The sequence below is a fragment of the Anguilla rostrata genome, chromosome 15 (genome assembly GCF_018555375.3).
Source record: "Anguilla rostrata isolate EN2019 chromosome 15, ASM1855537v3, whole genome shotgun sequence".
Classification (NCBI taxonomy): Eukaryota; Metazoa; Chordata; class Actinopteri; order Anguilliformes; family Anguillidae; genus Anguilla; species Anguilla rostrata.
The window spans coordinates 16,318,292-16,346,150 of record NC_057947.1 but is presented as its reverse complement, the minus strand read 5'-3'; the positions used below and the strand labels follow the sequence as shown (position 1 = coordinate 16,346,150).

General features: G+C 39.3%; 1 protein-coding gene across 2 annotated transcripts; it reads right to left on the bottom strand.

The window, feature by feature from the left end:
• Window positions 1-14,406: 14,406 nt before the first annotated feature.
• On the bottom strand, window positions 14,407-27,261 carry LOC135241017 (SLIT and NTRK-like protein 5). 2 transcript variants are annotated; one of them, XM_064311116.1, is made up of 2 exons: window positions 26,564-27,261; window positions 14,407-24,375 (listed from the first exon to the last, which is right to left on the bottom strand). In XM_064311116.1, the coding sequence occupies exon 2, from the start codon at window positions 24,316-24,318 to the stop codon at window positions 21,718-21,720; it is 2,601 nt and encodes an 866-aa protein (XP_064167186.1). In that variant the 5' UTR covers window positions 24,319-24,375; window positions 26,564-27,261; the 3' UTR covers window positions 14,407-21,717. The 2 variants fall into 2 exon arrangements, with proteins under 2 accessions (XP_064167186.1, XP_064167187.1); XM_064311117.1 differs by lacking the exon at window positions 26,564-27,261 and adding an exon at window positions 25,442-25,861.
• Between the last annotated feature and the right edge of the window lie 598 nt (window positions 27,262-27,859).

The following is a 27,859-nucleotide window of genomic DNA, read 5'->3' as shown; positions in this document are numbered from 1 at the left end:
GCTTAGAAACTAAAGATAATGGGCTATTTTGCAGGCATAGTAACTGCCACAAAGACAGGGCTATAAGACGCATCAAAACACTTCCATTAGAACAAAGCACTGTGATAGTTACAATGTCTTCCTCAAAAATGTCAGTCACACATTTTTACTAAAGTTTTCAAAGCAACTTTTTTCAGACTCGTTTAGAGATTTTCAAAGCCTCTTTGAAAGTTGATAAGAAAGTCTGCCAAATATTTTTCTTGTGGAAACAATGGTATGAGATTTGAAATTCATAATTGCGGACCAAAGTGTAGCAAAGTAAAGCGGTTGGATATGAACGTTCTCCTTTCTAATCTGCTCTTAAAGAAAAACTTCACATTTAGAAATCCTTTTATATTTGGTATGTTTAACATGCATTCTCTTTCATCAATGCGACATGAAAGGCTCTTATTAGTGCAGCATGTGTAGAAATACTGTACATATAATTATTACATTTATACAATCAAAACGGACTGAATGTGGTTTTTCATCATGCCCATTGATCTGGGTTTCTGAAAAAAAAATGAATATGTATAATAAGCATGTAAAATAAGCAAGGAATCACATGAAGGTTAGCCACTGAGAAAACTGTAAAATCAACAGACTTGGTGTCACTGAACACAAGAGGAACAGAATGACACTGCTCATGCATTGATGTTGACCTTAATTAAACATTCCTTCCTCCTTGCGAGGCCAAAATGATTATTTTTTTAAGGGAAATTTTTATTTACATGAAATGTAAAACGCAGCCCAGTAATTATGCGGTTGGGTATGAAACCCCCTCAGTCTCGGGGCGCTTTCTGAGCGGCACCTGCGTAATTGTGTGCAAATTGAATTCCGTGTGACGGTTGCCCCCCCCCCCCACCCCCCACGCGACCCGAATCTGCCACCACCGCAGCAGGCCCATAGACTCAGACTGATCGTCAAGACTGTCAGGACTCCCTCGTCTTGTTTGTTTTCTTTTCGTCTATTTTTTTCCCCGTTTTTTGAGTGGCAGTTCTTGACGAGGACATCCTGCGAAATTCATTGCGGCATTGGTCCACAGACCTGCTCCGTTTGACTGACAACGTGTCATCGTTTCACTGGCTTGCCGAGTTCCCGAGGGATGCTATGTTGGGCCAAACTTTGTCGGTCTTTCTGAATAATTTACCTGTCTCTTAATTCACCTAATCCATCCAGTGTGCGAGTTGAGAATAAACAAGGTGACACGGGAGTAGAAGGCAGTCTATAGCTGGGTAATGCTCACAGATTCCATCACTCCACATCACCAAACCTTTGCTCTGAAAAGATTAATGGATTTGCGGCTGCAAACAAATGCTTGACTAAATATCTTGACAACAAGGATTCAGTCACCATTCATTCACTCTGAGGCAAATAAACTGTTTTCTGATTTTTTTTTTTTTTAGCCTCACCTGCACACTGTAACAATGTAAATATACACAGGAACATTTGTGGCTTCTGGTTTCCTGACCACGGGGCTGACTCTCTGCTGTGTCATGTTCACCATTAACTATTTCTGGTCAACCTGATGACTCTGCAATAAACTCACTGCTTGATCAATTAGGCATCAGCTTCGGGCAGGGACACCCCTTTTCGAAGGAAATGGGGAGCCACATTTGACAAGCTTAAATATTAAAGCAGTGATCAGTGGTTTATCAATCCATGTTTTATTTACTGCTACAATACTACAAGCCAATCAAATAATCCACCAACTGAGTTACAGTAAACACACGTAGGATTCTATCATCGTCAGTCACCAAAAACTTAACAACTTTGCTCTGAGGGAACAAAGCATCTCATCTGATCATCAAGACCAGCCTGAGTTTGCCTGCTATCGTCTGCAAAATAACTCAAACTGGTTTATTTCCCATTGACAGCTGTTTTTAAGAAGAAGCATCTACATACTTTTCCACCGTACCTTGCAGCCAGACCCGAGTGGAAGATTTGTGAACATCCAAAGTCACCTTGACTGGAACCCGCCGTAATCCCGACTTCGAAGAAGTTGCTCAAGAGTCCCTGCACAGCTTCCACAGACCTTGCACCAGCTGACCAGCTGACGGGATTAAGGACATTACCTCCCCTTTTATTGCCATTAAATATTTTATTTATCACTGACATCAAATCACGCATACAACTTGAAATACCTGAGGTCATTTTACTGCTGTTTGTTGTTTTTTTGCTATGCGTGTTGGTCTGGAATAGCAAATTCCATTAAACAAACTAACCACCTAATATAGAGTAGCATGCCACTAAACCTTTGTTAAATGGTAGTACTGTTCACCTCTATGTTTAGCCGTCACAGAATTATAATTTCCTGTGATTCAGAATCATATAATATTATTCCACATATTATGCAAATTATTGTTTTCTGTTGGTCTATTCACATATGGTGTGGCAGGTATTGCCGAGAGAAGCGTACTGTTTCTCAAACGGCCTCCTCTATGGCCATTGGTCTTCGGTGAGCCAGGCGCACTGCCTCCCTCCTTTGAGTCACAGGGACACAGGTGGCGTGAAACAGTGAAAATTAGTTCTCAGCAGCGTGTGGGAAAGCAAGATGTGTGGAAGGAGAAAAGAGAAAGAACCCCCCCCACACACCTCCCTTACACTATGGGGTTGATAGTGTAAGTATGATGGTATCACGGTGTCACATTTGTGCCCACATTTACAGTTGCTGAACGAGAATAATAAGATGTGAAAAACGAAAATGATCTGTAGTCTGTGTTCATTCAAATTTGAGAATGTGTGGTTTTTCTGACAAGGCACTGTCCTGTGTATGTCCTGTGCCAGATTTTACCATGTAGAATGGAGTAGTGTGCGTTTCCTTAGGTTATTATTTGTTTTAGTAATTATTTTTCAAATACTGTAATGTCCTGTATAATTCTCTTGTGTAACTCTGGGTGCAGACAGTGATTTTTTTCAGTGTTATCCACAGGAGGATTTCCACAGTGAATATTGGGAATTATTACCATAACGGTTTAACACATTTCTTATTAATTGTGAGTTTATTGCACTGGCCAACATGTTTTTGGGCAATATCATATCAACCCCTACAAACGACCTCAAATGAGCATATATAGCATAAAATGGGTTGGGATTCATACTTTCAACAGCCGGAGACTGTACACAGTGATAGGGGACTAAAGCAATGTAATTCCCACACGGTTCAACCGGTATGGATGTATATAGAAGCTCTAAAGGTGGAAAAACACCCCCTCTCCCCAACACCATCACACCTAATATTGTTTACTAATGAAACACTTTTTTTGTTTTCAGTTGAACATGTGTAGACCTGCTCGCTACACTTTGAATCACTAATTTTGCCCGTAAGGTAACCAAGGTAACCAACCAACTCTTTTTTCAGCATCATAATCACATAAAGCAGACCCCAGGCCCGAGAACGAGAAATTTGTGCCTGTGGCACAGGTGCTGTAATTCACAGTGATGGATATTAGCACGCACAGGTGCCACGTGGTTCTTCCAGGTGTTGGACGTGTGCAGATGCAGAGATTTCTGATTGATGTGCTGGCTGGTGGGGTCTCTGTTTTAACCTTCCCCTCTAATCGGGTCAGCAGCTGCAGCTCCTTCCCCCACACAACCACTCTGCCTCTCGTCTCTGTCACACACAAAAAACACTCACCCACCCTTGCACGCACACACTCACACATGCACACACATATGCAAGCATGTGCACACATACACACTCCAAAGCACTGCAGTGTTGTTGGTGCTTAATTTACGTCATTGCTTGGCTAAAGAATCCACACCCCTTGTTTGATCCAAAGTCAAAATTGCAAGGAAACCACAAACACGTGCATACACCTCAAAGTTAATACTGCAGCCCTCCTTGGCCATCTACGTGACTGCCTTGGGTCATTGATTCATCGTAAAGTGGCGCTTTGGCAAAACATAGAAAACTGAACATTCAGAAATCTAAACCCAGAATCCTCTGTCTGACATAATAAATAAATACATAATAGGGACCATCAATGGTCACCATTCTGTGTTGTACATATACAAAATACTAAAATAAAGTAATAATAAATACATAACTACATACCAATAAAAACTTACAAGAAAATGTATTTCATTCCATCATATATTAGCCCCTGATGCAGCTTACACAGTGGCATTTGTGTTTTACTGTAGAGACATTATCAACCCGCCAGCACTTGGCAACATGTCTGTATGTTTTACCACTTCCCAGAAAACGAAGTAGACATCTGGGATTACCTGCTGCTGCCATATACAAACAAACAAGATTGAAACCATCTTGATTACTTGATACGACCTGCGTTCTTCTCCCCAACTTTGAATCCACACAGCTTTATTGACAACCCAAATGTGATAACAAAATATAACTGACAGGCAATTATTTGATAATTATTGACTTGCTTTGCACAGGTTCTGAATTTAAAAATGTAGGAGTGAAGGTAGGGGTTGAAGGGGGACTGCATGCTTGTTATACCAAACAGGCTGAAGCCTTCAGATATTGAGATCATGGAAGGGTAGCAAAGGAAAACCTCTACTGCATGATTGAGCAGGCCCAACAGGTCAGTTATGATCTGTATTTCATAACTAATCTCTGTGCTAAAATGCACATTTTCCCACAATCATTAAAATATCGTACGTCATAAATCCGTAAGCATGCCTGGGAATGTGACTGCATCAGAGACAGTCATGGAATTTCTCATTTTATTTTATTGCATCCATTATGTTTATTCATTTGACTCTAGAGCATGTTTACCTAATGATGAAATGTTACTTAATGATGAATGTGTGTGTGTGTGTGTGTGTGTGTGTGTGTATGGGCAGAGGAATGTCGGTGGGTGGTTTACATTAGAATCATTCACTGAATATCCCGGCCGAGAACCTTTTTTGTCACGAGCGTTATTATCATAATTCTTAAGATCTGATATAGGATATAGGGTCCATCAAGGTCTTTGGAAATGTCTGGTCCACGTACCCTCGTTCCAACACAGTGCACAGTTGGTGCTCACAGTGTCATCGTCTGCCCAAACAAGAACTGAATCAATAAAGTAAGTAAGCAGCCATGTTTGAGCCTGGCGGAACACGTCCTAATTTCTATAGCATGGAGAAACTCATGTATGATCATAGTCTCTGAGCTGGGTGGCAGTTTGTTGCTGACCCATTACCCATATAAAAAGATGGAATTGGGGGCGTGAAGGTGTGGGGTATGATATGCATGCATGTATGTTCAATAAGAAAGATACCTGCTATATATAATATAATTTTCAATGATAGATTACTTGTTCTTGCTACTGGAACATGCAATCCATTTACATTAAGTCCCTTGCTCAAGGGTACAACAGCAGTGCACCGCTTAGGAATCGAACCTACAGCCCCTCAGATTCAATATGAGTTGCCTAACCATCACCGCCCCCCAATGTAATGTTGTGTGCTTGCTTGGAACCTACTGTATGTGATAGACTCGCTGCTGGGTTTGCAACACTGGTAAGGTTTTACCCTGCTCTCAAGGGAAGCTAACCTCACTATCTGCATTGCACTCATGAATTAGAGTTCTCTATGCTGACCTGATGAACACTCAGAAATATGTTTGAAGATAATGAAAAGGTGTATAAGAAGTGGGCACAGGTAGTATCTATCTGACAGCATTCTTGATCACAAGTGACTTGGTACTGCCAGAGGGGCCAGCCCAGCTAAAAAGCTGTTGCATTCACTTACGGAGCCAACTTGCAAATTTCACATACATGCAGTTGCGCCATACAATATTTATAGATATAATTCATATTTTAGTGACTCAATATTTATTTTATATTCAAGTGTTCTTAATAACCCAGACTGTAATTGTTATGGAGGTAAAGCATGGAGGTTCATGAAACAACAAATGAGCAGATGTTTTCCAAAGGCTGTGAGTACCGTGATGTTCTGCTCTATAGCGGTAACGTGTCATTTCTACTGCTCAAAGCAGTGATGGAGCAGTTCACAGTGGGACTCTAGCAGTTGCCTGGCGACTTCCTACAGTCATAGCCTGAAAGCACAGCCCTGCTGATTCAGATCCCCGGTGGAGCATTTCTGGATGCCAATTATGTAAGAATTAAGAAGTCAGTTTCAGGTTATTCTTCCCATACCAACCATTTCCATTGACTGAAGAAAACTATGTTATGGAAAATCCCTGATATGATTTTAAAAAAAGAATACATGTATGTATACATTTTGTAAGATACTTATTTAAAATAGGAGAGAAATAAAGGTTATGGAAGGTTATAGAAAATAAGGTTTACAGTCAAAGTACTCCAAATCTGAAATGGCACATTTCCTTTCATGCATTTGGAAGAGAGCAAAACTGTGTGTGTGCCTTCTCAGAAGTGCAGGCACCCAGCTGTGTGCATTGCCTGATTCAAAGTATTGTTTTACTATAGTTGGATGCTGCTATGGGACCAGTGTACACATATTATTTGTGTAAAGTGAGGAAAGAGATTTTTCTTAATATTCCACATGATTTTGCCAGAATACGTAAGTACACATGTTATATATGACCCAGAATATACAATTTACTTACAAATAGAAGCCCTGAAAAATCATCTCATCTGATTTCTGAAGTCTTCCACTTCACCATTGGATTTTGAGTTGTCCATATACAGTGCTTTCAGAAAGTGTTTGACCCCACCCCCTTTTGTGTATAATTTTATGCTATCGTTAAACTTTTTTATACAAGGAAGTATCCTTCACAACTTTCATCAGCAAAACAATTTTTATTAAATTTATGTTTTTTGTTTTATTCTTTAAAGAAAACAAAAATCTTAATTTCTCATTTAGAAACGTATTCCACGTTGCTCTTAATGGCATCACACTTCCCGGTTCTTCCTCCAGAATAGCAAACCCCACAGAACAATGCTGCCACCATTATGCTTGACAGCAGAGATGGTGTTGTGATGGGCTGTGTTTGTTTTGCACCAAACACAATGCTTTGCTTTCAGGCCAAAAAGCTCAACTTTAGTCTCATTAGACCACAAAATACTCTTCCAGAAAGTCTCAGGGTCTGACACGAAGCTTTTGGCAAACGTCAAGTGTGACTTAATGCTGGCCTTTCTCAGAAGTGGCATCCATCTAGCCAATCTCCCAAAGAGGCTAAATATGTGAAGTGCTGAATAGATTGTTGATGTCTGGACAGTCTGTCCCATTTTAGAAAGATAATGAGCTCTGCAACTCTGTCAGTGTTGTTGCCTGCCTCTTGGTCACTTCTCTGACGACTGCCCTTCTCATATACCTGCTCAGTTTGGTAGGGAAGCCTGATTTTAGTTCTGTCTGCCTTGTGCTATATTTCTGTCCCTCCATTTTGTTACAATAGCTTTGCCAATATAATAACATTTCCAGCTTTTTGCTTCCAAACTACTTCATCTCAAAGTTCCACGGGCAGTTCTGTGGTTTTCATGACAACATGACTGATCTAGTTTGTCTGTGCCATTTATTTTACAATGCTGCTCCTGAACATTGGATTTGAAAGTCAACATAGATGGACCTTGAATATGCCTGGACTACTTTAGGCTATTAATACATACCAATTAAGAAACAAAAACCTGGAAATTACGTATTACAATTTTGAGGATATCTAAATGCTTTATTTCATTTTGACATTACAGTGACCTTATACATATGAAGGAGTCAAAATAATAAAATAAATATTGTCAGACATCTAATTCACCAGTTGGCCATTCTCAGCCATAGGAAGATTTAAATTATAATATATTTCGATTTAATGCAGACTGAAAGCATTATATGGATCCAAACCCTTAAGATGATCCAATATTCATGTCAATATTTTGTTTTCTTATATTATTCCTTTTTATTTGATGATGCCCCCCAATTTATCAAAATCACTGTCGTTAAAATCCCCATTTTTCCTACAGTGATGTAAACATTACTATGGCATACACTTCAGAAATGAGAACATGTTTATGCATTCCATGTCTTTCAATCATTACATTGTTTATTCCATCTGCAGAACTGTAATTACCCAATCCCATTTCCATATTATAACATAATCCATTTTTTCCATGGCTAGATATTTACCAAAGCAATTCAGGTTAAGTGTCTGGCTCAAGGGAGAGTGCAACCTCATTGCCCAATAGGGGATTTGAACAAGCAACCTGTGTCCTTATTGTAAACACCTCAGTGCCACTTCAATCAAGTGCAAAGTCACCATCTGAGGCATTATATTCATGTCCATGTTGCCTTGAAATTATTATGCAGTCCATTAATGCACCTAGTTAAAGTGTAAGATGAATGCAGCATTAATGGATGCGTGCATTCATTACGACTTTTAACACCCCTTAAAAACAGATAATTACGGCTCTTCTGAGTTTATTCAGTGCCAGAGCCCACTTCTGAATGCATAACACACCTGGCAGGCGAATGCAGCTTGGCATCCTTGTGAGTCAAAACAGCTCATTTGAGCTGAACCGTTCAATTGTATGACAGCACGTCTTCTGATGGAGCATTCAACAAACAAGATCATGACAATGGAAGTGACTCATTATGTGGGATCTTCTCCCACACACACACACACATTCACACACGCATGCACACACACCAAGCCCCCCCACCACCACCACACATTCACACACGCATGCACACACACACCAAGCCCCCCCACCACCACCACACACACACACACACACACACATTGGCGCACTCATGCTCAAACTAAGCATATCCTTAGTTTTCACATAAACCCACAAAACAATTTCTGTATTTCATCCCAATTTAACGCCTAAATGTTTTACTAAGTTTGTTTTATAAATCCCACTATTCTTGGTGAAGTGCAATAGTTGCATCCTGATCTTGGATGCCATGTGTCATATAGGGGCAGCAAGTCCTAGGGTTGTGGTTTAGACAGCTCTTGACAGCACTGCTGTTAGTTTACTTGATAGTATTAAAACTTGAAAAAGTCCTATTCAATGTTGGGGTTCATAAGCAGTGAAAGTCTGCCTAAAGCCAAAGAAAGATCAATTTTTGCACACAACAAAGTCAGCCATTTCCATTGTGGTGAATCGGAAAGATACAAACTGAGCGCCACAGTGGATATTTTGTTCCGGAAAAGGAACAGAAGGGGAGGTGTTTGCTTAGCTTTGTCAGGAGCAGGCAGCTTTATTTCATCCATCTGCAAACAGCTATCTCCACAGTCATGTAAAGAAGAAGTGGTGGGGCTGCAGTGAACTCTTTCCTGAATGCTTTAGAAGTGCAAATGGCACCATTAGCAACTAGCATGTAGAATGTAAGTGACCCAGAAATAGTTTTTGTGTGAGGACATGGTGATGCTGTATTACACTGTGAAAAGACATGTGGCATGCTTACCCTTTTTTCTCTGAATGTACAGAAGTATGTTTGCCATGTTTGTCAAGATGACTCGCTCTCTTAATTTTCAGAACCTGTATATTACGCACTCAAATTTACAGCTTGGTGATGCTGCTCTCTGTTTTAACACAGTCTTTGATGTCTAGAACAAAGTTGTTCATTGAGGAAGTGCTAAATAAATAAATAAATAAATACATAAATATATAAAAATAAGGCCTCTGGTCATGTGTGGTTAAATTAGTGTGGTGAGTAGCTGAGTTGTCCCCTGCTGAGGTTCATGTTAGGTTAGTGCATTCAGAAGCGAGATGCAGGGTTTTCACCTGGGATCTAAACTTTACAAAACACTGACTGCTCTAAAGGGGTAATTGGATGAAAAATAGGCCCAAAATCAATTTCCCCCCCTTGGCCAAGGCATCCTTAGAAGATACAGAGCGCTTCTGCCTGCTCTGAATCAAAGTGTAGGCAGAGTAATGACTGAGACACATCAAACACCACAGCTTTGGTCAAGCTTAGCCACTCAGGTGAACACACATTAAGGGAGGCCTATCTCTGAGCTTCATAGCCCTCAGTCAAGCCAGCAGCACTAATGATGTTCCTGTGTCTTACATCCAAGACCTCTGTTTTCGGTGTTTAGCACAAAGCCTTTGCAATTCATTTGCTTCTTACTTTAATTATTCAGTTTTAGCAGGGCATGTTTCATTAATATTTCAGCTAACCTCCATCTTGTTGTTCACTGCCCGAGTAAGATTCTCGAGTGAAAGTGAAATAATTAAATCAAAAGTATAAACTGCGATTCATATAAGACAGAGAGACTAGAGATATAAAGAAATATTTAACAAATACTTACAAATACATTTTCCCAAAATATTAATATGTTTAATCAAATAACAAACATGTGTTAATATGTTATGCACTTGTACATGTCATTAGTTTCTATTTGCAATGTTGAATTGTAAGTACCATGTATGATGTGATTTTATCCTCATCTAAATTAATGTTATTTTAATTATCTGCTCCTGATGCTATAGTTGTAGACAAACCTAATGCATTTACTATCCAGTTGGCATCATACTACATAGATGTGTCATACCACATAGATATAAATGCTAGCTTGCACATTTAATAAATGGAAACCTATATTCTTGACATGTTTACCTACATCACCTGTCCATCCTGCCCAGTGCTACCTTGCAAAATACTTTTAAGACCTGTGCATACAAATTACAGTCAATTTCATCACAGAGCCATTAGGTGCTAGATGCACTTCTAAGGTGGACACTGCCATCAGATATGGAGGAAAATGCTGTTACAATGGTAAATATATATATATATATATATAATTTTCATAAACACCTGAACTGACAACTGCAGAGCTAGATTATGTCCCTCAACTCATCTCTTGATAAATGAAGGTTGTTGAAATGTGTTAAAGTTTTCTTTTTTCATGTAATTTATCAAAATGCAGGTTTAGCTTGTTGTCATTTATGTAGTCTTTCAACTCTTAATTTTCCACAAATGGTGCAGTTTCAGTGACCAGTTGCCCACTCTCAGAAATGAGGACCCAGCTGAACCTCTTTCTACAGCAATCATTTCTCGTATAGCACATTGCACAAAATGAATACACCAGTTGATCCAACTGATTAAATGCCCTTGGATGTGAATAGGGAACATTTATTCTTCTTTGTGTGCATAGCTATTTCTGAAATAATATGGTCTTAATATGGTCACTTGGCATTAAAAATGGCAAATTAAGAACAATTAGTTGCAATTGTTACAATTCTGCTGCAGTAATGGTTGGAATGAAAATTCCAGCTTGCACAGCATGTCCTCAGTATTTGAGTCTGATCTGGAAGAATGTGTGTTAAATTTTTTTTTTTTATGACAGTATATAAGCACATTAAAAATAAATATGTATTTACCAAACCTTTGAGCACCCGCTCGAGCCACAAAAGAGCCTCTTGTTTAAGATGTTTGCAACCCTGCTGTAAACATTGCATGGGGTGAAGGAGATGTGAGGGAGAAGATGGAACAAGAATCAGAAATCAAATTCCTAACCACTTTGTCTAAATCAACAGAACACATAGGAACAGACGCACTAGCAAACAGCATGTTACAGCATAGAGCACTTTATCGGGGCTGCTGGGTGGCTGATCTGGTTAAAACGCCGTGCTATTGGATAGATGGGGCCGACTGGTATCAAACTATTGGCTCTAGCATCGCCCAGGGTTGGGAGAGAATCAGTCGGCCTAAATGTATGAAGGCCGTAAAAATTATTTTTATTAACCCAAGGCCATATCTGAGTATACTTGTTGAGTACACTAGATTAGAAAGTTGTTAGTCAGCAGAACTTTCTCTCAATGTAGTGTATTTAATATCCCCGGATGATATACTTATTTCAGGGTTTTGCAGATTATATTTGGGGGCATACTTTTCAGGAAGTAGACGACTGCTATGGTCCCATAAATATGATGCATGGTTTCACATTAAAAATGAGGCGCAGCATCACAAATGTTTTGCTTGAATTACAACGGCATGTGAAAGTGGCTGCACAAGAGCGGAACATCTTACGACACTTCCACAGTACGGTCGGAAAACAGTATGGAATATATTTTGAATACTGCCCATTTCATACTTAGAAGTAGGACTAAACAGACTAGAGATTGTTTAGTAAGTAGTGTATACTTCATACTTATAGGAACGAGTAGTTTGAGGCTGTTTTAGACACAGCCCAGGAATCTCTCAGGGGTGATGGATACCTTGCTGCAGAATTCATTCACAATTCACATGAGAAAATTTCTCCAACCCCATTTAATTGAATCTCTGAATGAAGAAATAGATATTGTTTTCACACTTTAGTGAGAAGTCCCTCCCAGAATAATACAGTGGTTAAATAGATGTTTGCTATGCAATTAGAAGGCTTGTTTCTGTCTAAATGCTTAATTAAAAAAAATAATTTAAAAAATGCATGAGCCTATTATTTAAGTTGTTTTCATGGATAGCTGCTACATTGGCCTTACGGAGTCCTCCTATACCAAGGCCAATCGATGTTAAAATGATTTGCTCTCTCAGCGAGTGCAGCTACTTCCCCAGTCGCCTCCTCAGAAACTGTCTTTGTTCACAGAAAAGTCAAGGGTGAGACACAATGTGAGCACATTCATATTTTAAAGGTACTAGCATATTTATATAAGTATGTTAATACTGATGCACCCACATCATCATATTTTGGGAACATATTAAAGGACAGAGAGGACAGACAATACGGGTAAGACTAAGTCTGCCTAAATGAAAAACCTTGGACAGTCAAAAGAAATGCTTAATAGTATTTATTTTATTAATAGTATGAGGCTGTATTAGTTTTCTGAATTTTTACAGAATATTTCAATATAAGGAAAAAAGCATACGCAATGTGTCACAAGCAGGGAAGCCCTGTCCTGTAAGCAAAATACATGCTACGTGTAGGGCCTCCCCTCCTTCGAAAGGGCACCTTCTTGGCCTATAGCTGATGTTAGAAATACGAGGGAGCCATGGGGAGCTCAGCTCCACAATCACAATCCACAATCACAATCTCATTTCTCTTAGGGCTCCCAAAAGGTCAGGGGCAGCCCTGGTCACAAGAGGGGGAGATACACAAGTATGTGGCTTTAGTGCCTCACTAGGTTTACGAACAGCAGCCCACAAAACAATTAGTACATAATGTACTACCTTGATGGAATTTACATGGATGGGATTATCAAGTGAAAAGGCATTTAGATGTAAACATGTTACCCACATGCCTTCATGTGTGTATAATTTGCATTGAACCCCTGCATGACCGCTTTTGTCCTGTAATATCTGCTTCTGCTACATTATGCACATGAAATCAGATAGCAATCAGACAGGTGGCAGTCATACTTATTCTGTTCACTGGCAGTTAGAAGCATAAGTCACCACCACCGTATTTGCTTCATGACGGAGAACTCGATTCCTGTGCCGTGGGATTATGAATACAGCATAGTGATGCCGATCCCTCGTTAGTTGTCATGACACCCGCTATGCGAGGCCTGGAGGCCTTTCTGTGTTAACACATTTCATGTTTACTTCAAATACAATTATATATTTGAAATTTCTGAAAATTAAAAGATTATGATATTTTATTATAATTATATTATAATTATCATTAAAAACATTATAATTATTCCACATCCTCAACCTCTGGAATCTTGCTCCAGTACTAAATTCCTAAAGTGCCTGGAATACATTGTGTGTTTCAGGTAATAAAATGTTTCCCAGTATGGATATGCACGTAAGTTCACATAACTGAATTTATAGGACACCACTATAATACACATTCACTCACAGAGTGCACTGGTACAAATAATTTAACTTAAAATTTAATTATTCAATAAATTAATGCATAATGCCATAATGAATAATGAAAAAAATTTAATTTAATCAAATCTATAAACCTGGTATATATGAACACCGGACTATAAACAGTAAAACTAATAATAAAGAAAACCAATAAAATGTGTTTATGAGATACATATGAGCAAAAATCAATACCGAACAGGAATGGTTCGGTACATAATATGCCCCTTGAGCCAAATAATTGACAAAATTATGGGTGAGGCTCTTCTGAAATATCATTTCTGACAGACACTGTCAGTTATATTCAGCATTAATCAGTAAATACAGAAAATTAAATATCATCATCAGCATTCATCAAAAGCACACAGATAGGCAGCCTCTAAATGCCACGATCATCATTTTGTCAGTACGTGTTTACAGCGTAGCCATTAAAAGAGAGAGGATGAGATGGATGGAGATGGGTGTGGTGAAAGAGCATGGTTACCATCTGACAAAATGGAGGCTGGCGAACAATAAATAATGCTGGGAAACCACTCTCCACAGTCCAATCATTTTATAATTGTATTACCTGCTTTTGATAATAATTTCTGTGATAAAAGGTACAACCTAGCACAATTTAATTTATTATTATTATTATTATTATTATTATTATTATTATTATTATTATTATTATTATTATTATTATTATTATTATTATTGGTCAGATTTAAAAATACAAAACTTTGAAACTGAATGAAAACTGAATTTCACGAAATCATTTGACTTGTCCCTTTATGTTCTCAAATGTTTGACAACTTGTCATTCATTTTCAAAGCAGTGAGAATACAACAGTTTGTCATAAGCAAACCATTTGCATCTAATAATTAAAACACTCAAACACAAAATCCTCACCCAGTTTATAATAATCAAACCGGTTGCAAAATCCTCAAAGGCACTGAGGTATGATAATAAATTAAACACCAAAAATTAAAAAAGGAATCTGTTTTTGGCTAAACGTGAAGCTTGTTCCTGAAGGCCTGGATTAAAACTATCATCAGCTAAAGGGTAAATACTCTCCTGCACCAGTGGCCTAATCAGACATTACATTAACATTACAATCTGACTTCACACACTGCACAATTATAGCTTGCAGAATGGGCAAAATACATTGCTCAAAATTGTACATTTTCAGAAATGACCATTACTGTAACAATATAAATACTTCACAGGGTATGTTACACCAAAAATGTATTCAAAAAGCAAGAACAATGTATTAGTTATACTGATTCTCACTAAATACCATTGTACTGACCACATGGTTTAGAGCACAATGCCTTATGAATGACTGAAATGTTGTGGTGACTACAAATGATTATTAGAAATAATTAAAGTAAGCAATATTAATCCATATTTCAAGTTGTTCGTGATAATATTTTGGAATTTGTGATAATTAAGCAGTGGAAGCACAAGCCTTTCAAACAGCACAGTTACCTGATTTATTTGTCTAATAACTACCCCCGTCCACAAGATTAGGCACTAAGTGGCTGCTCCAAATGTTAACATTTTCTATTTTCTCCACTGAAGGAACAGAGCAAGACCATGTTGACCGTATTCATGGGGGGTTTACAATTGTGAAGAACTAAGGTTAATGCTGCTTAAAGCATAGCTTCAAATATTGTGAATTTTCTTTCAGTAGGTTAAGGGCAAATTGGCACTGCTCCTCTCCCCCCAAATGTTCAGCGTTAGATCCAGCTGTCTCCGTAGATTCTGTGAGTCTTTAATATCTTTCTCTTCCTCTAGAGACAACATCCAGAATTGGAGAAAATGAGGTTGGTTCTCTGACGTGTTTGGAAAAAACGGGCACGCTCATGAAACAATCTGCTTGCGAAAGATTACAGCACACCCACACACGCTTCACATACATCTCATAGCAGTTGCCATGAAACCTTGGAGGAAAAAAAAGAAAGTGCAGTATTTGGATTTAAATCTTCTCATAAATCGCTAAGGTGAGCTGTTAAATGTCATGCGTTTGTATAGTCTTAATTTGGAGTTGAAAATGAATATACTATATATACTGTATACACACACACACACACACACACACACAATAAATACAAACTAAACAGAATACAATACAATGCATACCAAATTATGATAGTAGTTATTTGTTTTAAACAATAATGAAATAATTATAATCTGCAAGGGGATAATTATTCTTAAATTGTGAAATACAGTGCTTCGTCAACACCTCATTGATTCAAAAGAGTATAATTAAAGTTTTTTTTTTCTTCTTTCCATTGTGGCAATAGTCCCATAATATGACATGCGTTTTTAATCTTGTTTTACAAATACATTTAAAGCATGTATTTAAACAATAAAATAGGGAAAAAGTGTATTATTTTTAATGTACTGTTTTCTTTGTTCGTGCACAGCCTTTTCATATCTACATTTATAGACAACACCTTTCTCAGAAGAGCAGGAAATGAGTTCTCACCCTCCTACCACAGTTTTATCAGACTCATCTTCCAGCACAAAGGCTCGTTCCTCCTCCACACGCAGCCCTTAGCCTGCATTATGCACAGATATCCTCTGCTTTCTCTGAGCTTCAGGAACGGGGATGATAGAAAAACAACCCAGGAAAAAAATAAAAAAAATAAAAAAAAACAGGCTTCCATTCCAACTGTGTCTGTACGCACTCTTCTCAAAAATAGGGTATTAATTTAGTGTGGGAATACATTTCATACACAGACAAAAAAATAAAAATAAAAAAGCCAAAGCAATAATCTTGCACACCAAAAATATGTTTCTGGTATTGCTGATAGTGAAGAAATGTGCAAGTTCACATTTTCGAGACAGTTTCTGTCTATCCCATTATAATGAGGCATTTTGCATGGAATTGCATTGTTGTGAGTAGAGCTCAGTTTGACAAATCTGTCAGACACAGACAGAGAGAGAGAGAGAGACACTGCAGAGTACTGTAACATGAACACAATTTATATTTTAGTCAAGTGTTTGGTATTTCCCAAAACCAAGCTCGAAAATAAAGTATAAACCCCCAATGGCACAATGTCAATTGAGTTTTTACAAATAAATTGAAGCCGTTGTTACTTTGTTCTAACACATTTTTAACACGTTTCTTTCAGTGATGGCAATGGCCTGCACTGCATGCAGTAAGCATAAATAAATAAATAAATAAATAAATACATTTCAAGTTCAGTATTGCTCCCTTATTTCAAATGTGTTTTCAAAAGGCCAGTAATGCTCATTGCTGTTGATTCAGAACAGCACAGACAGCAAGCAAGTGCTCTTATGCCACACAGACATGAGCCTGAGGAAGACACTTCATGTGCAATTCAACAGGCAAAGCTGCAAGCACACGATCGACCAATAGGGGTCCCTAGTGTGCAAAGAGATACTGTAAATCCCAGCTGGCTCCCATCCTGCGATAAGGCCAGAGCCAATTATGCGTACCCTGTGGGGCCACCGACCACAGTCAGCACTGGCACAGTGAATTCGAAATCAGCCCACGGGTGCCATCCGTGCAACTACAGCAGTGTTTTCACAGGATGAGCCACCAGCAGGCCCTATTTCAGTGTAGCTTAAGTGTAGCTTTGATGATTAGCACAACGCGTCACATTAAATGTATAAAAAGCATAATAGCTGGGTTGTGACCCAACATGTCACAGGCTGTTCAGGGGTGACGAAGCTTTAAGGGGTGCATTATGTGGAAAATCCTGTTCGCATGCTCGTGTCTTTTCATTTGCCTGAGACAGTACAGCTTGGATCCTGCATTCAGCATTTTCCTTGCCACCTCTGCTGTGCTCTGGATCAAGGCTTCTCCCACTCGTAACAAGCAAAATCACAGTTCCCTCAGGTACAGTTAAATGACTCTACCGCAGACTACATAAACCAAGCGTCAACATTTTCGTGTTTTGGTCTGACACACGTTCAGAGGCGAGATTCAGTAGTGCGGCGGCCAATGATGATCAAGATGCAGGCTAACTGTGGATCCAGATAAATGAGGGGAAGGCCGCCCGTACCGCTGCAAAACAAACATGCGTAAGGAGCGAGAAGCGATGATGATAGTAAACGCCACGGCCATCACCCGAGGCAGGGGAAGGTTCCGGTGACCGAGCGTGCTGTGCTTGCTGTCAGCTTTACGGCATATCCACAAATCAGCTTACACCCTGCGGCCTGTCCTTTCTTTTACAGCATTATTGACACATACCACAAAATATTTTGAACATCATTTATACTGCGGCCATTTTATATTTTGATATATGTAATGAACAGCTGTTTGGCTCACTGAAGAAAGGAGCGATTTGGTGTGAGTTATGCTATGAAGGTAATGATGATGATACGCGTCAGAGATTACATGCTTTGAATACATTTTAAAAATGACATACGGATGAAATGAAAATGAAAAAATATCCCTCCTGTAAACCTTTAAAAAGGTTATTAAATATGTATTCAATCATACATGAAAATTGCAAGCTTACAAAGTAAATAAATAAATAAATACCACAACAAGCAATTACAATTTTAATACACTATTATAAGGATAAATGAAAGACTTTAAATCTTTGCACACTTGAACACTCCCGAATTGAGCAATTTTGCTAAATGTTATGATTAATCCAATGAACATTCACTGAGGCTCATTATTTGCTTTCTCAGATATTACTTATCTTAACACTAGAACCACCATGTTGTTTATGGCTGATGTATATGATCTATATGATTTTACATTCCCTTGTGTAAATCAAACTGTGCGTAATATGTAAAACGTGCACATACATGACTGAACCAGGCGTAGTGGTAGATAGAGACAGTCACATAAAACAAATTGTAACAAAGATAGCAGCAGGCGAAATCTGTGAAATGATATGTAAATGCTCAATATTCCCAGTTTCAACAGCAATCTATTAATATTTACGTGCGGTACATTTCTTTATGCGTTTGAAATTTCATGCCATGTACATATCTCCCCAAATTACAAATTGCTATTCTGGCTCTTGAATGACCACTATGTCACTCAAACCTGCCTAAACAGTGCTGCCTCTAAAGTGTCTGACTCTTCTAGAACACGCAACAAGTCGGACACTGGCTGGGATTCAATAAATAATTCTAGCATTTGATTAACAAAAGCGATGGCAAGTTCAGGCATCACTAAAGTTTGTGAAGTATAAATAAAACTAGTACTTGCAACTCAAAGTTAAGGCCATATTGATCAGATACAAGGCACTATATTACACACTGCAGGCCACCACAACAGAGATATCACATGTCAGAGGAGAGGTGTGTGTCTTGCTGACAACCGGTACCCTCTGGGGTCTTTGGAAAGGACGATTACAGGTGTTTATTTTGGGAACCCTGGCACACCACACCATAGCGGACAAAGCCAATTCTGTCCTGCCGCTTTGGACTCTGCTTTGATTGGCTCTGGGAAAAGATGCCTGGCTGTTCTAGCATTCGACTATCTGCTTCCCACATCCAGATCGTGTTATTTTTCCCTCTGCCAATCTATCAAATCAAAACAAAAATGTAAATAAATACATAAATAAATAAATAAATATAGCAGTAAACATGAATATTATAAATAGGCTGTGCAGGCAAAGCCATCTCTTCTTCAGCATTGATCTCTACAGGCCATTCACCTGATGCAAGTACAGCACTGTTTGCGTGGTTAAGGATGGAGATAACCTTTTCACACAGAGGGATGCTGTATGCTAATTTGTTAATTCTCTATAGGTTTCTTGCTGGGGTCAATGCAAGGTTATGACCGCCCCATCCCTTCCCCCACTTGAACCGAATATTTTATCAGTATTCCTATTTTAACAGATGAGCTTTTTCCCACTAAATGTACAATCCCACTATAAGTATCTGACACGCTGGGAGAATCTGCATGACATTCACTCAAAACAGTACACAGATTATGCATACATGCACCTAAGTGTGGAAAAAAAAACACTAATTAATAGCCACTTTTTGAAGGTTCAAAATCCTTGTGGCTTCATCTTTCGATTCTGTATAATTGCTTATAGTCAGAGGATAATGACATGGACATCTTTCAGAAGGAATACAAGAACAGCCTTGAAAGCAGTGGCCATAATTATTCATTTAGTGTTAAATATCTCAACTGAGATCTAATTGGTCCAGCAAGAAAAAAAAAAAAAAAAACTAAAACACTAAAAGTAAATAAAAGAAGTCTGACAGGAAATAAAACATTATCTCCAGATATAAATTGGTTTTTGCTCCAAGTAATTTGCCAACATGTCTCTGCCACCATTGTGCAAGACCTGGAACATGGGTTTGATCTTGCCAGGAGGTCAGACGTTTGCCCATTTGCTGTGATTCACCCTTTTGCGAAGGAAATTATATATATCTGTGGACAAACCTCGTCTCAGACCTTTCTCTCCACAGAGGCTTTTTAATTGGTGTGGAGCTATAAAAGAGAGACCTGAAGAATGTTATTTCTGTGATAGGACCCCAGAGGCTTTTATTTCTGAGTGCACCAGATAGACATTTCTTCTTCTTCAATTGGTGAAATCCATCTTTGTGAGATAGATGACTCGGCTCCACCTTGTCTGAGCAACATATGGTGAGGGAATAAAAAGTGGTTTGGTTTTGACATAAATCGTGCATTCTGTATAAATATATTGGAAAAACCTTTTTTAAAACCTTTTTTGTGTTTTCTGATTTCTTAAGTATGATTATGCCAAATACATAATTGAAGTTGAATGTATTTATGTTTAAGTGATTACTTTTTACTGAATAATAATAATAATAATAATAATAATAACTGAAGAGTACAACAGTTACAATGTTCTTGAAACCTGAATTATGACTCCTTCATGAGCAATTACCACTTAAGGGGTGGTAATATCTACAGAAAAATCCTTTTTATCTGTCAAAGTATGTAACTACAGGAACCTGACATCATATTTATTGTTGATATTAACATGTTTTGGTCAATATAGTGCAATATGTGCAAAGCAATCAGAACAGTTAAGAAAAGATAATTGTGAATACTTGTATAAAAATAAAATTAAATCTAAATAAAATTAAAATGGTGTTACATTGTGTTACAAGTTCAGTAATACAGTACACAACATAATTATTACTTCAGTCATTTATGAATGTTAAACACATATTAAAAATACATATTAAGAATGAATACATATATTCATTTTTAATATATAATATTTCTCCTATTATTTCCCCCTCTTTTTTAATTTCTGGAGAAACCATACAGACTCATGGGCCTCCATTCAAAAATAAAAAAAAGATAAAAATAATAAAATAAAAATTAAAAAGTGCAGAAAGCCCACAGAAACACTTTTTTCATCAGATGACACAGAAGTCCTTTTTTTTTCTTTTTTGGAGTGTGCCAACTTTAAATAAAGCCACTTTGACTATGCGAGCTACAGTAAATGATCAGAAATTACAAACATAAGCTTTACAGAGGATTATGAAAACATGACTCAGGTAATATCAATGAAGAATCAAATTTTCTGAAAGTACGTGGTAGAGTTCAGAAGAGCATACCAATAAATAGATACATACAGACCAGAGCAGCAGTGTCCTGTCCACTATAATGCACTACTTTGCAGTGCTTTGATCAGAAGGTGAATAGTGATTCACAATATATGCATGTTTATATTCCTTAAAATGTATTTGGGTAAAATTGCCTGTACATCTACATTAATGTGTATCTTAAACATAAAAAAATATACTTTGCATCACCAGTTATGAATCGCAACCCTTAAATTCTTCCAGCTTAGTTCAGAGAGCATTGGACATCAGTAATGCAATGCAATGGAGTTTTAAAAATAAGGATAATATCGGCCAGCACACCCCTATTACTGTTCCTTGTGATTTGTTAATTTGTGCCAAGGCTTCCCCCCAGCTTTAAACCATACTTTCTGCTTGAATGTTTTTTTTTTTTGTTCCTTTAAACAATACTTAATGCATTAATTAATGCTTTTGATATTGTAAAAAATGCTTCTTATAGATTTATATAGACAAACATGTGGTTCAAAACTGGCTGAATGTTGTCTGTTTCTCAAGAACTTCGAGGTAGTCCGGCTCAACTTGAAGCTTAGCTTTTAGTTCTAAGTATTCATTTCTGTTGGGCTCCACATAAACAGTACTCGGTGCTGTTCCATAAAGCATCGTCTCTCGTATGCTCTCTGGATGCAGAAACTGACGTCTGACGTCAAAGCTGGGTGTGTACGCGTACGAGGCATGGCCTCCGTACTTGTACTCGTAGCTGTTGGAAGGAGACTGCTTCTCGGGTTCGAGGATGCTTCTGAAGAAGTGCTCGGCGTCTTGCACGGGGGAGGGGTCATCCCGGGGTTCGATGGTGCTCACGCTGTAAGTGGGGCTTCGCAGGTTGCTGTCCCTCTCTTCGTCCATGGTGTTCCTGTACGTCACCTTTAGCTCATGAAGGTCTCTGTAATCCTCTACCGTGTTCCCCTCCCTGGACCTGTAGATGGGGTTCTTGCACATGTGGCCCAATGGGTGCGGTATGTACTCGTACACGTGCCCGGCGGGTGTTTTGACCTTCGGGACCGGCCTGTTGCTGTAGAGGCTGTACTGCAAGTTGAAGGAGCTGACATCAGAGTTGTTTGTGCTGCTCCGGTCGTTCTGGGACTTCTTGCGCTTCTTCACCACCACCACGAAGAGCCCCGCTGCCACGAAGACGGACATGATGAAGACCAGCAGGAGGCTGAGGATGAGGACGGAGAGGGGGACTGTGCTGGACGGGGTGTTGTATTTCGGGGAAGCCTCGACAGTGGTGGTCCCGCCCAGGAAGGGCTCCTCAGAAGGGGTGGCAGTAGACGGGATCACATCAGTGTAATCCGGGCACAGGAGGTCAGACAGGACCGAGCGCATGTCTTCCCCGGCCAGCCTCTTGGGGGTGCTGCAAATCACCTCATTCACCACGGTGCCAGGATTGAGCTGCTCCAGCCAGATCTTCATGCCCACCACGTCGCACGAGCAATCCCATGGGTTCTCGTGCAGATCTATCTGCACCAGTGACTTCAGCTGATCTAAGACACCGCTTACGGGAAGATTCTGGAAGTGGTTGCTGCGGAGATTAAGCCTGGCGAGAGTCATACCAGTGAATATGCCCCCGGGTAAGGTTTTTAGAAGGTTGTTATTGAGAAAAAGCAACTGGAGGTTTGGCACGTAGCGGAAAGTGCCTGACACAATTTCTCTGATCACATTGTATTCTAAATAGAGGTACTGCAGATTCTGCAGCCCGAAAAACATATCAGCCGTGAGCCGATCGATGAGATTTCCATTCAGGTACAGCCTACGCAAGTTTGTTAAATCCCCAAAAGCTCTGTCATGAATTAGGGCTATCCGGTTGTTCCCGAGGTGAAGTAGGTCTAATCCAGTGGCCTCCACAAAATCGGACCGCCTTACAACGGGGATGTAGTTCCCCGTGAGGTACATCTTTTTTGGGTTGTATGGTTTGGGCTTTAGATCAGAGATGTTCTCGATCTTTCTCTCCTGGCAGTTGACGTTCAGACCCAGGTCTGAGATTTGCAGATTACAGGTGCAGGCAGTGGGGCAATCCAAAGGCACAGGAGACTTAGTCTGATATGCGATTATAGGGCCATAGTTGTACGGGTTGTTAGAGGGGATTCGGGAGGTGGGCTTGGACCGTGACTTGCTGGGCGGGCGGGTGCCCTTAGTCGGCCGTGAGGATGACCGCAGCACTGCGGAGGAGGTGGCAGAGGCCGTGGCGGCCGCTGGGGTGGTCTGGAAGTACCCCGTGGTGCTGAGCGGGGGCGGAGGCCTCATCTCATACTCAGAAATTGCCCTCCTGGGGCAAAGCTCCTGCTTGGAGACCTCATCCAGATCCCGCCCGTGCAGGCGAAAAGGGGTCTCACAAACCACCTCCCCTACTAGTGCAGTGTAAGAGATGCTCTCTAGCCATGCCTTCAGGGCAATGAGCTCACAAGAACAATTCCAGGGGTTCTCTTCCAGCTGTAATTCCACCACTTTGTCCATGTGCTCCAGTAGACCAATGTAAGGGAACATTTTCAAGCGGTTCCCCCTAAGGTCAAGGTGAGTCAATGGGACATAGCGGAATATGTTTGTTGGCAGAGCGGAGAGCAAATTATCATTCAAAATCAGCACCTCCAGGTGATGGAGCTTGCTCAAGGCATTCGGTTCTATATTGGTAATGTAATTGTAATCAATCTGTAGATATTCCAGACTTTCTAGGCCAACAAAAGTGTCATCCCTCAAGACATCTATTTTGTTATTGTTCAGATGCAGCCTCCTTAATCCCTGAAGGCCATTAAAAGCCCCCGTCTCGACCTCTGAGATGTCATTGTTGCCCAAATGCAAAATTGTAACCCCAGCATAATTGACAAAGTCATTGACAGAAAGTTTTTTTAAGAGGTTGCCAGTCAGCAACAGATGATAGGTGGAAAAATGCACAGGGCTAATTTCTGTCAGCCTGATGATCCCTCGATTCTCACAGCTGACAGTCAGGATCCCGTCTTTCTCTTCGCAGGTACAGAGGTTTCTGCAGATCTCTCCATAATTATCATACATCTCTATGAAGCCAAGAGATGTAACAACCAAAGCGATTATTTTCAATATCCAGATATGCATTTTCACAGAAGAGGCTGGCCCAGTTCACTGTTGTGCAGTAGAAGTATGTGATGTCATCTGGAGGCAGAAAGATGGACAGGCATTTTCTGTTTAATGTACATAGTCAAACAACATTCACATAGCAAAATGAAATGTATAATAATAATAATAATAATAATAATAAACAGATTGCTGCATGAAGGAAGTAAATAAATAAATAAACAAACAAACAAACAAACAAACAAACAAATAAATAAATAAATAAATAAATAAATAAATAAATAAATAAATAAATAAATAAATAAATAAATAAAGCCAGAAACAAGCATTGTTCTTTGGATTGTAAAGAGAATTGCTTTTCAAGCTTGTATATGACAAAAGGAAAATTTGTGACTAACTGCACATGATAAAAGTAATGTATTTGGGAATTTTCTTTCATTTTTGCAAGTACAAAATATCACATTCTCAAACCAGTCTGTATATTGCCTCCTTCATCATTCCTTATCGCTGCAAAGATCCCTATCACCGTAGAGAAAGTTAGTATCTAAATGCCATACTGGTCACATCTCACATCTTCAGAATCAATGTTCATGCCTTAGGCTATCTAGAGGGAAAAACGCACTGATAGATGTGTAACAAGATTCCCAAGATAAATGACTTTAGTGAAAACATGATCAGATACAGTCACAATAAATATATAAACGAACAATAATGTACGTTTTTCTCCGAAAATGAAGCGCACATAACGATGGCGAACAACTGTTAGAGGCGACATACCGTGTTATTCTATCTATCATCTGCAGTTTAAACCCAGGAAAAGTCTCGCGAAAGACGCTTACTGTTCTTAATGGGCTTGTACGCAAAATACAATGCATTTCATATCCAAGGCAGCGATATAAATACGAGTATACTGTAGGTACGTACGCTTTCTTTTGAAAATCAAAAAATGGAATTAACGTCGGAGAATTGGCGCATATAAGAGCATGAATATGTGGGACTGGGCGGCTCACCCTTAAAAGAACATTTGCGCCTTTCATGAAAGCAGTATTGTTCTTCAGCTGGGGTCCTTTAGAACAAACATATAGCATTTGCCATCCAACGTCCACTGACTGAAGAAGTCTATTTTTTTTTTTTTTTTACTCACCCCGCATATCCGAGGACTTGCGATTGGCACCTACACCTACTTGGTATTGAACGTTTCCTTCTAATATGTTACAAAACCAGTTTAAAAAATAGTCGTAACTCAGGATGTCTGTTATGGAAAATGTTCATTGCCAATCTCGCCAACGAAAGAAATGCTGATTGTAACGGCGGCGACAGTCATAGCCCCTCATCCTTCAGGCAAAAAAGGAAAAAAAAAAGAAAAAAGATCCGACTTGATTGTAAGCACAAACGAATGACCTACGTCATTGATTAATAAGCAAATTCCTTCGTGATAGAGAAAATAATTGTGCTATTTTAAGCCTTTTTACTGTGTACCACATTCGGTTTATGTTAAAGAATCTTGATGCACACACATACAAATCTCTCTCTCTCTCTCTCTCTCTCTCTCTCTCTCTCTCTCTCTCTCTATCTCTCTCACACACACACACACACACACACACACACACAGTCTTACTCACACAGGCACACACGTATGGTAGGGAAAAAAAGAAAAAAAAACCCGTGTTCTCTCTATGATGAATTATGCGCAGCTTTAATCAGCGGCGATGGAAGGAATTTTCATTTGCAAAGCAGTCTTATCTAAGGAAGCATCCCGCACAGACTTTTTACCCCTTTCTTAAGTAAAGGCAAACTCTGTGTTTTTGCTATTTTAACTGAACTGGATATTCGTCTTCCACTTTGCATTTAATGGTCATAATATAACCAATGCTTCAGGTGCTGCTTAGATAGCAACCAAATGCGCTAAAGAGTGAAATGAAAGAATAAAACAAATACTAATTAAATCAGCATTTAAGGGGCTCGTACAGATGGCATCGACGACATAAATCTCGATTCCCCCCCACCCACCTCCCCCCTCCCCAAATCAGAATTATATACTTAAAACAATGAAACCAAATTGTTAAACACAGCAGACGGTGGTTATGCATTTCCATATTCTAGCCGCACATTGACTCATTGCAAATACCCGCAATGAATGTGTGACATGATGCATTTCAGGACCACAGACAGAGAATACCACAGTCTCTACAATGTGGCCAAGAAGAAGAAGAAGAAAAAGAAAACCGGAATAGTAAGTACTTCGGTTGAAATTCGGATATCTTACCCAATTTGACTTCCTGAATGCCAAAACATTGCATCCATTCCACGTTCTTCTCCGACTTAAGAATTATTTAGGTTTTTAGGCTCCGTCTTCCCGATGTAAGATCCTTATTGAGCGACGATTTCAGCACTGAATCCCAAGCACTGAATTGCACTAACTGCCTCATTCACGTTGGAAATGCTGACGGTCGATCCGACAATGCGTGTTTCATTGTTCCATAGGAAGACTAATTCAATAATAATAATAATAATAATAATAATAATAATAATAATAATAATGCATTCACATTACAACGGCTGTTGGTCGTTGTTTTATCAAATTTTTGATAAGCATATAGGCTACAACTGTGCACCAGTAATAACAAAAATATATACATGAGAAAAATCCACCACCTTAACTGAGCCTGCCTTCCGTTTCTCAAAAGAGAACGGTGAAACGGTAAGGGAAATCTGCGCCCCCGGAATCTTCTGAGTGGTATGGCTTGTATCGCGTTGTACACAGATCTGCCTAAGCTCTATTTTTTTTTTTTTTTTCGAATCATGTGTTGCCCACATTCATGCACGCAATAATCTCTAAGTATTCGTGCATTAATTTTCCAGATTTTCAGCTTCAGTTAAACACATGAATTATTACTGGCCTCCTTATCATGTCATACAAAGCGATGTAACTCGACGCGGTTCAACTTGAAGTAGGACTCACAAATTGTCCACCATTGCTGAAGGAATAACTCCTTTAGCCAGAAATAATTATATATATATATATATATATATGTGTGTGTGTGTGTGTGTGTGTTTGTGAGATCACGCAGTAGCACAGCGCTTGTTTTCGGGATGTGTTTTTTGTTTTTTTTTTCCCCAAAATTTTTATTCTCTTGCGTTATGTGTGATGCGGTGAGGGCAATTCCCTGGCATTTTCATACAAATGATATGCGGAGTGAAACAAGGAAATAACCCATAGAGGGCAGTGCGCAACACGCTCTCTCTCTCTCTCTCTCTCTCTCTCTCTCTCTCTCTCTCTCTCTCTCTCTCTCTCTCTCTCTCTCTCTCTCTCTCTCTCTCTCTCTCTCTCTCTCTCTCTCTCTCTCTCTCTCTCTCTCTCTCTCTCTCTAGTGGCGACCTGCTATACAGTCACTTTTCACGGCTGCTCGGACGGTTGAGAGTACAAAAGAATGTTGGAAGGAAATGGCATGCTCGTGCACTACTGGGTTGTTTCGAAATCCATTATTTTTGGAGCACAGCTGTGCCCCTGTCTCTTATAAGACCTACCACGGGCCACACAAACACAGCCACAAGTATGCAC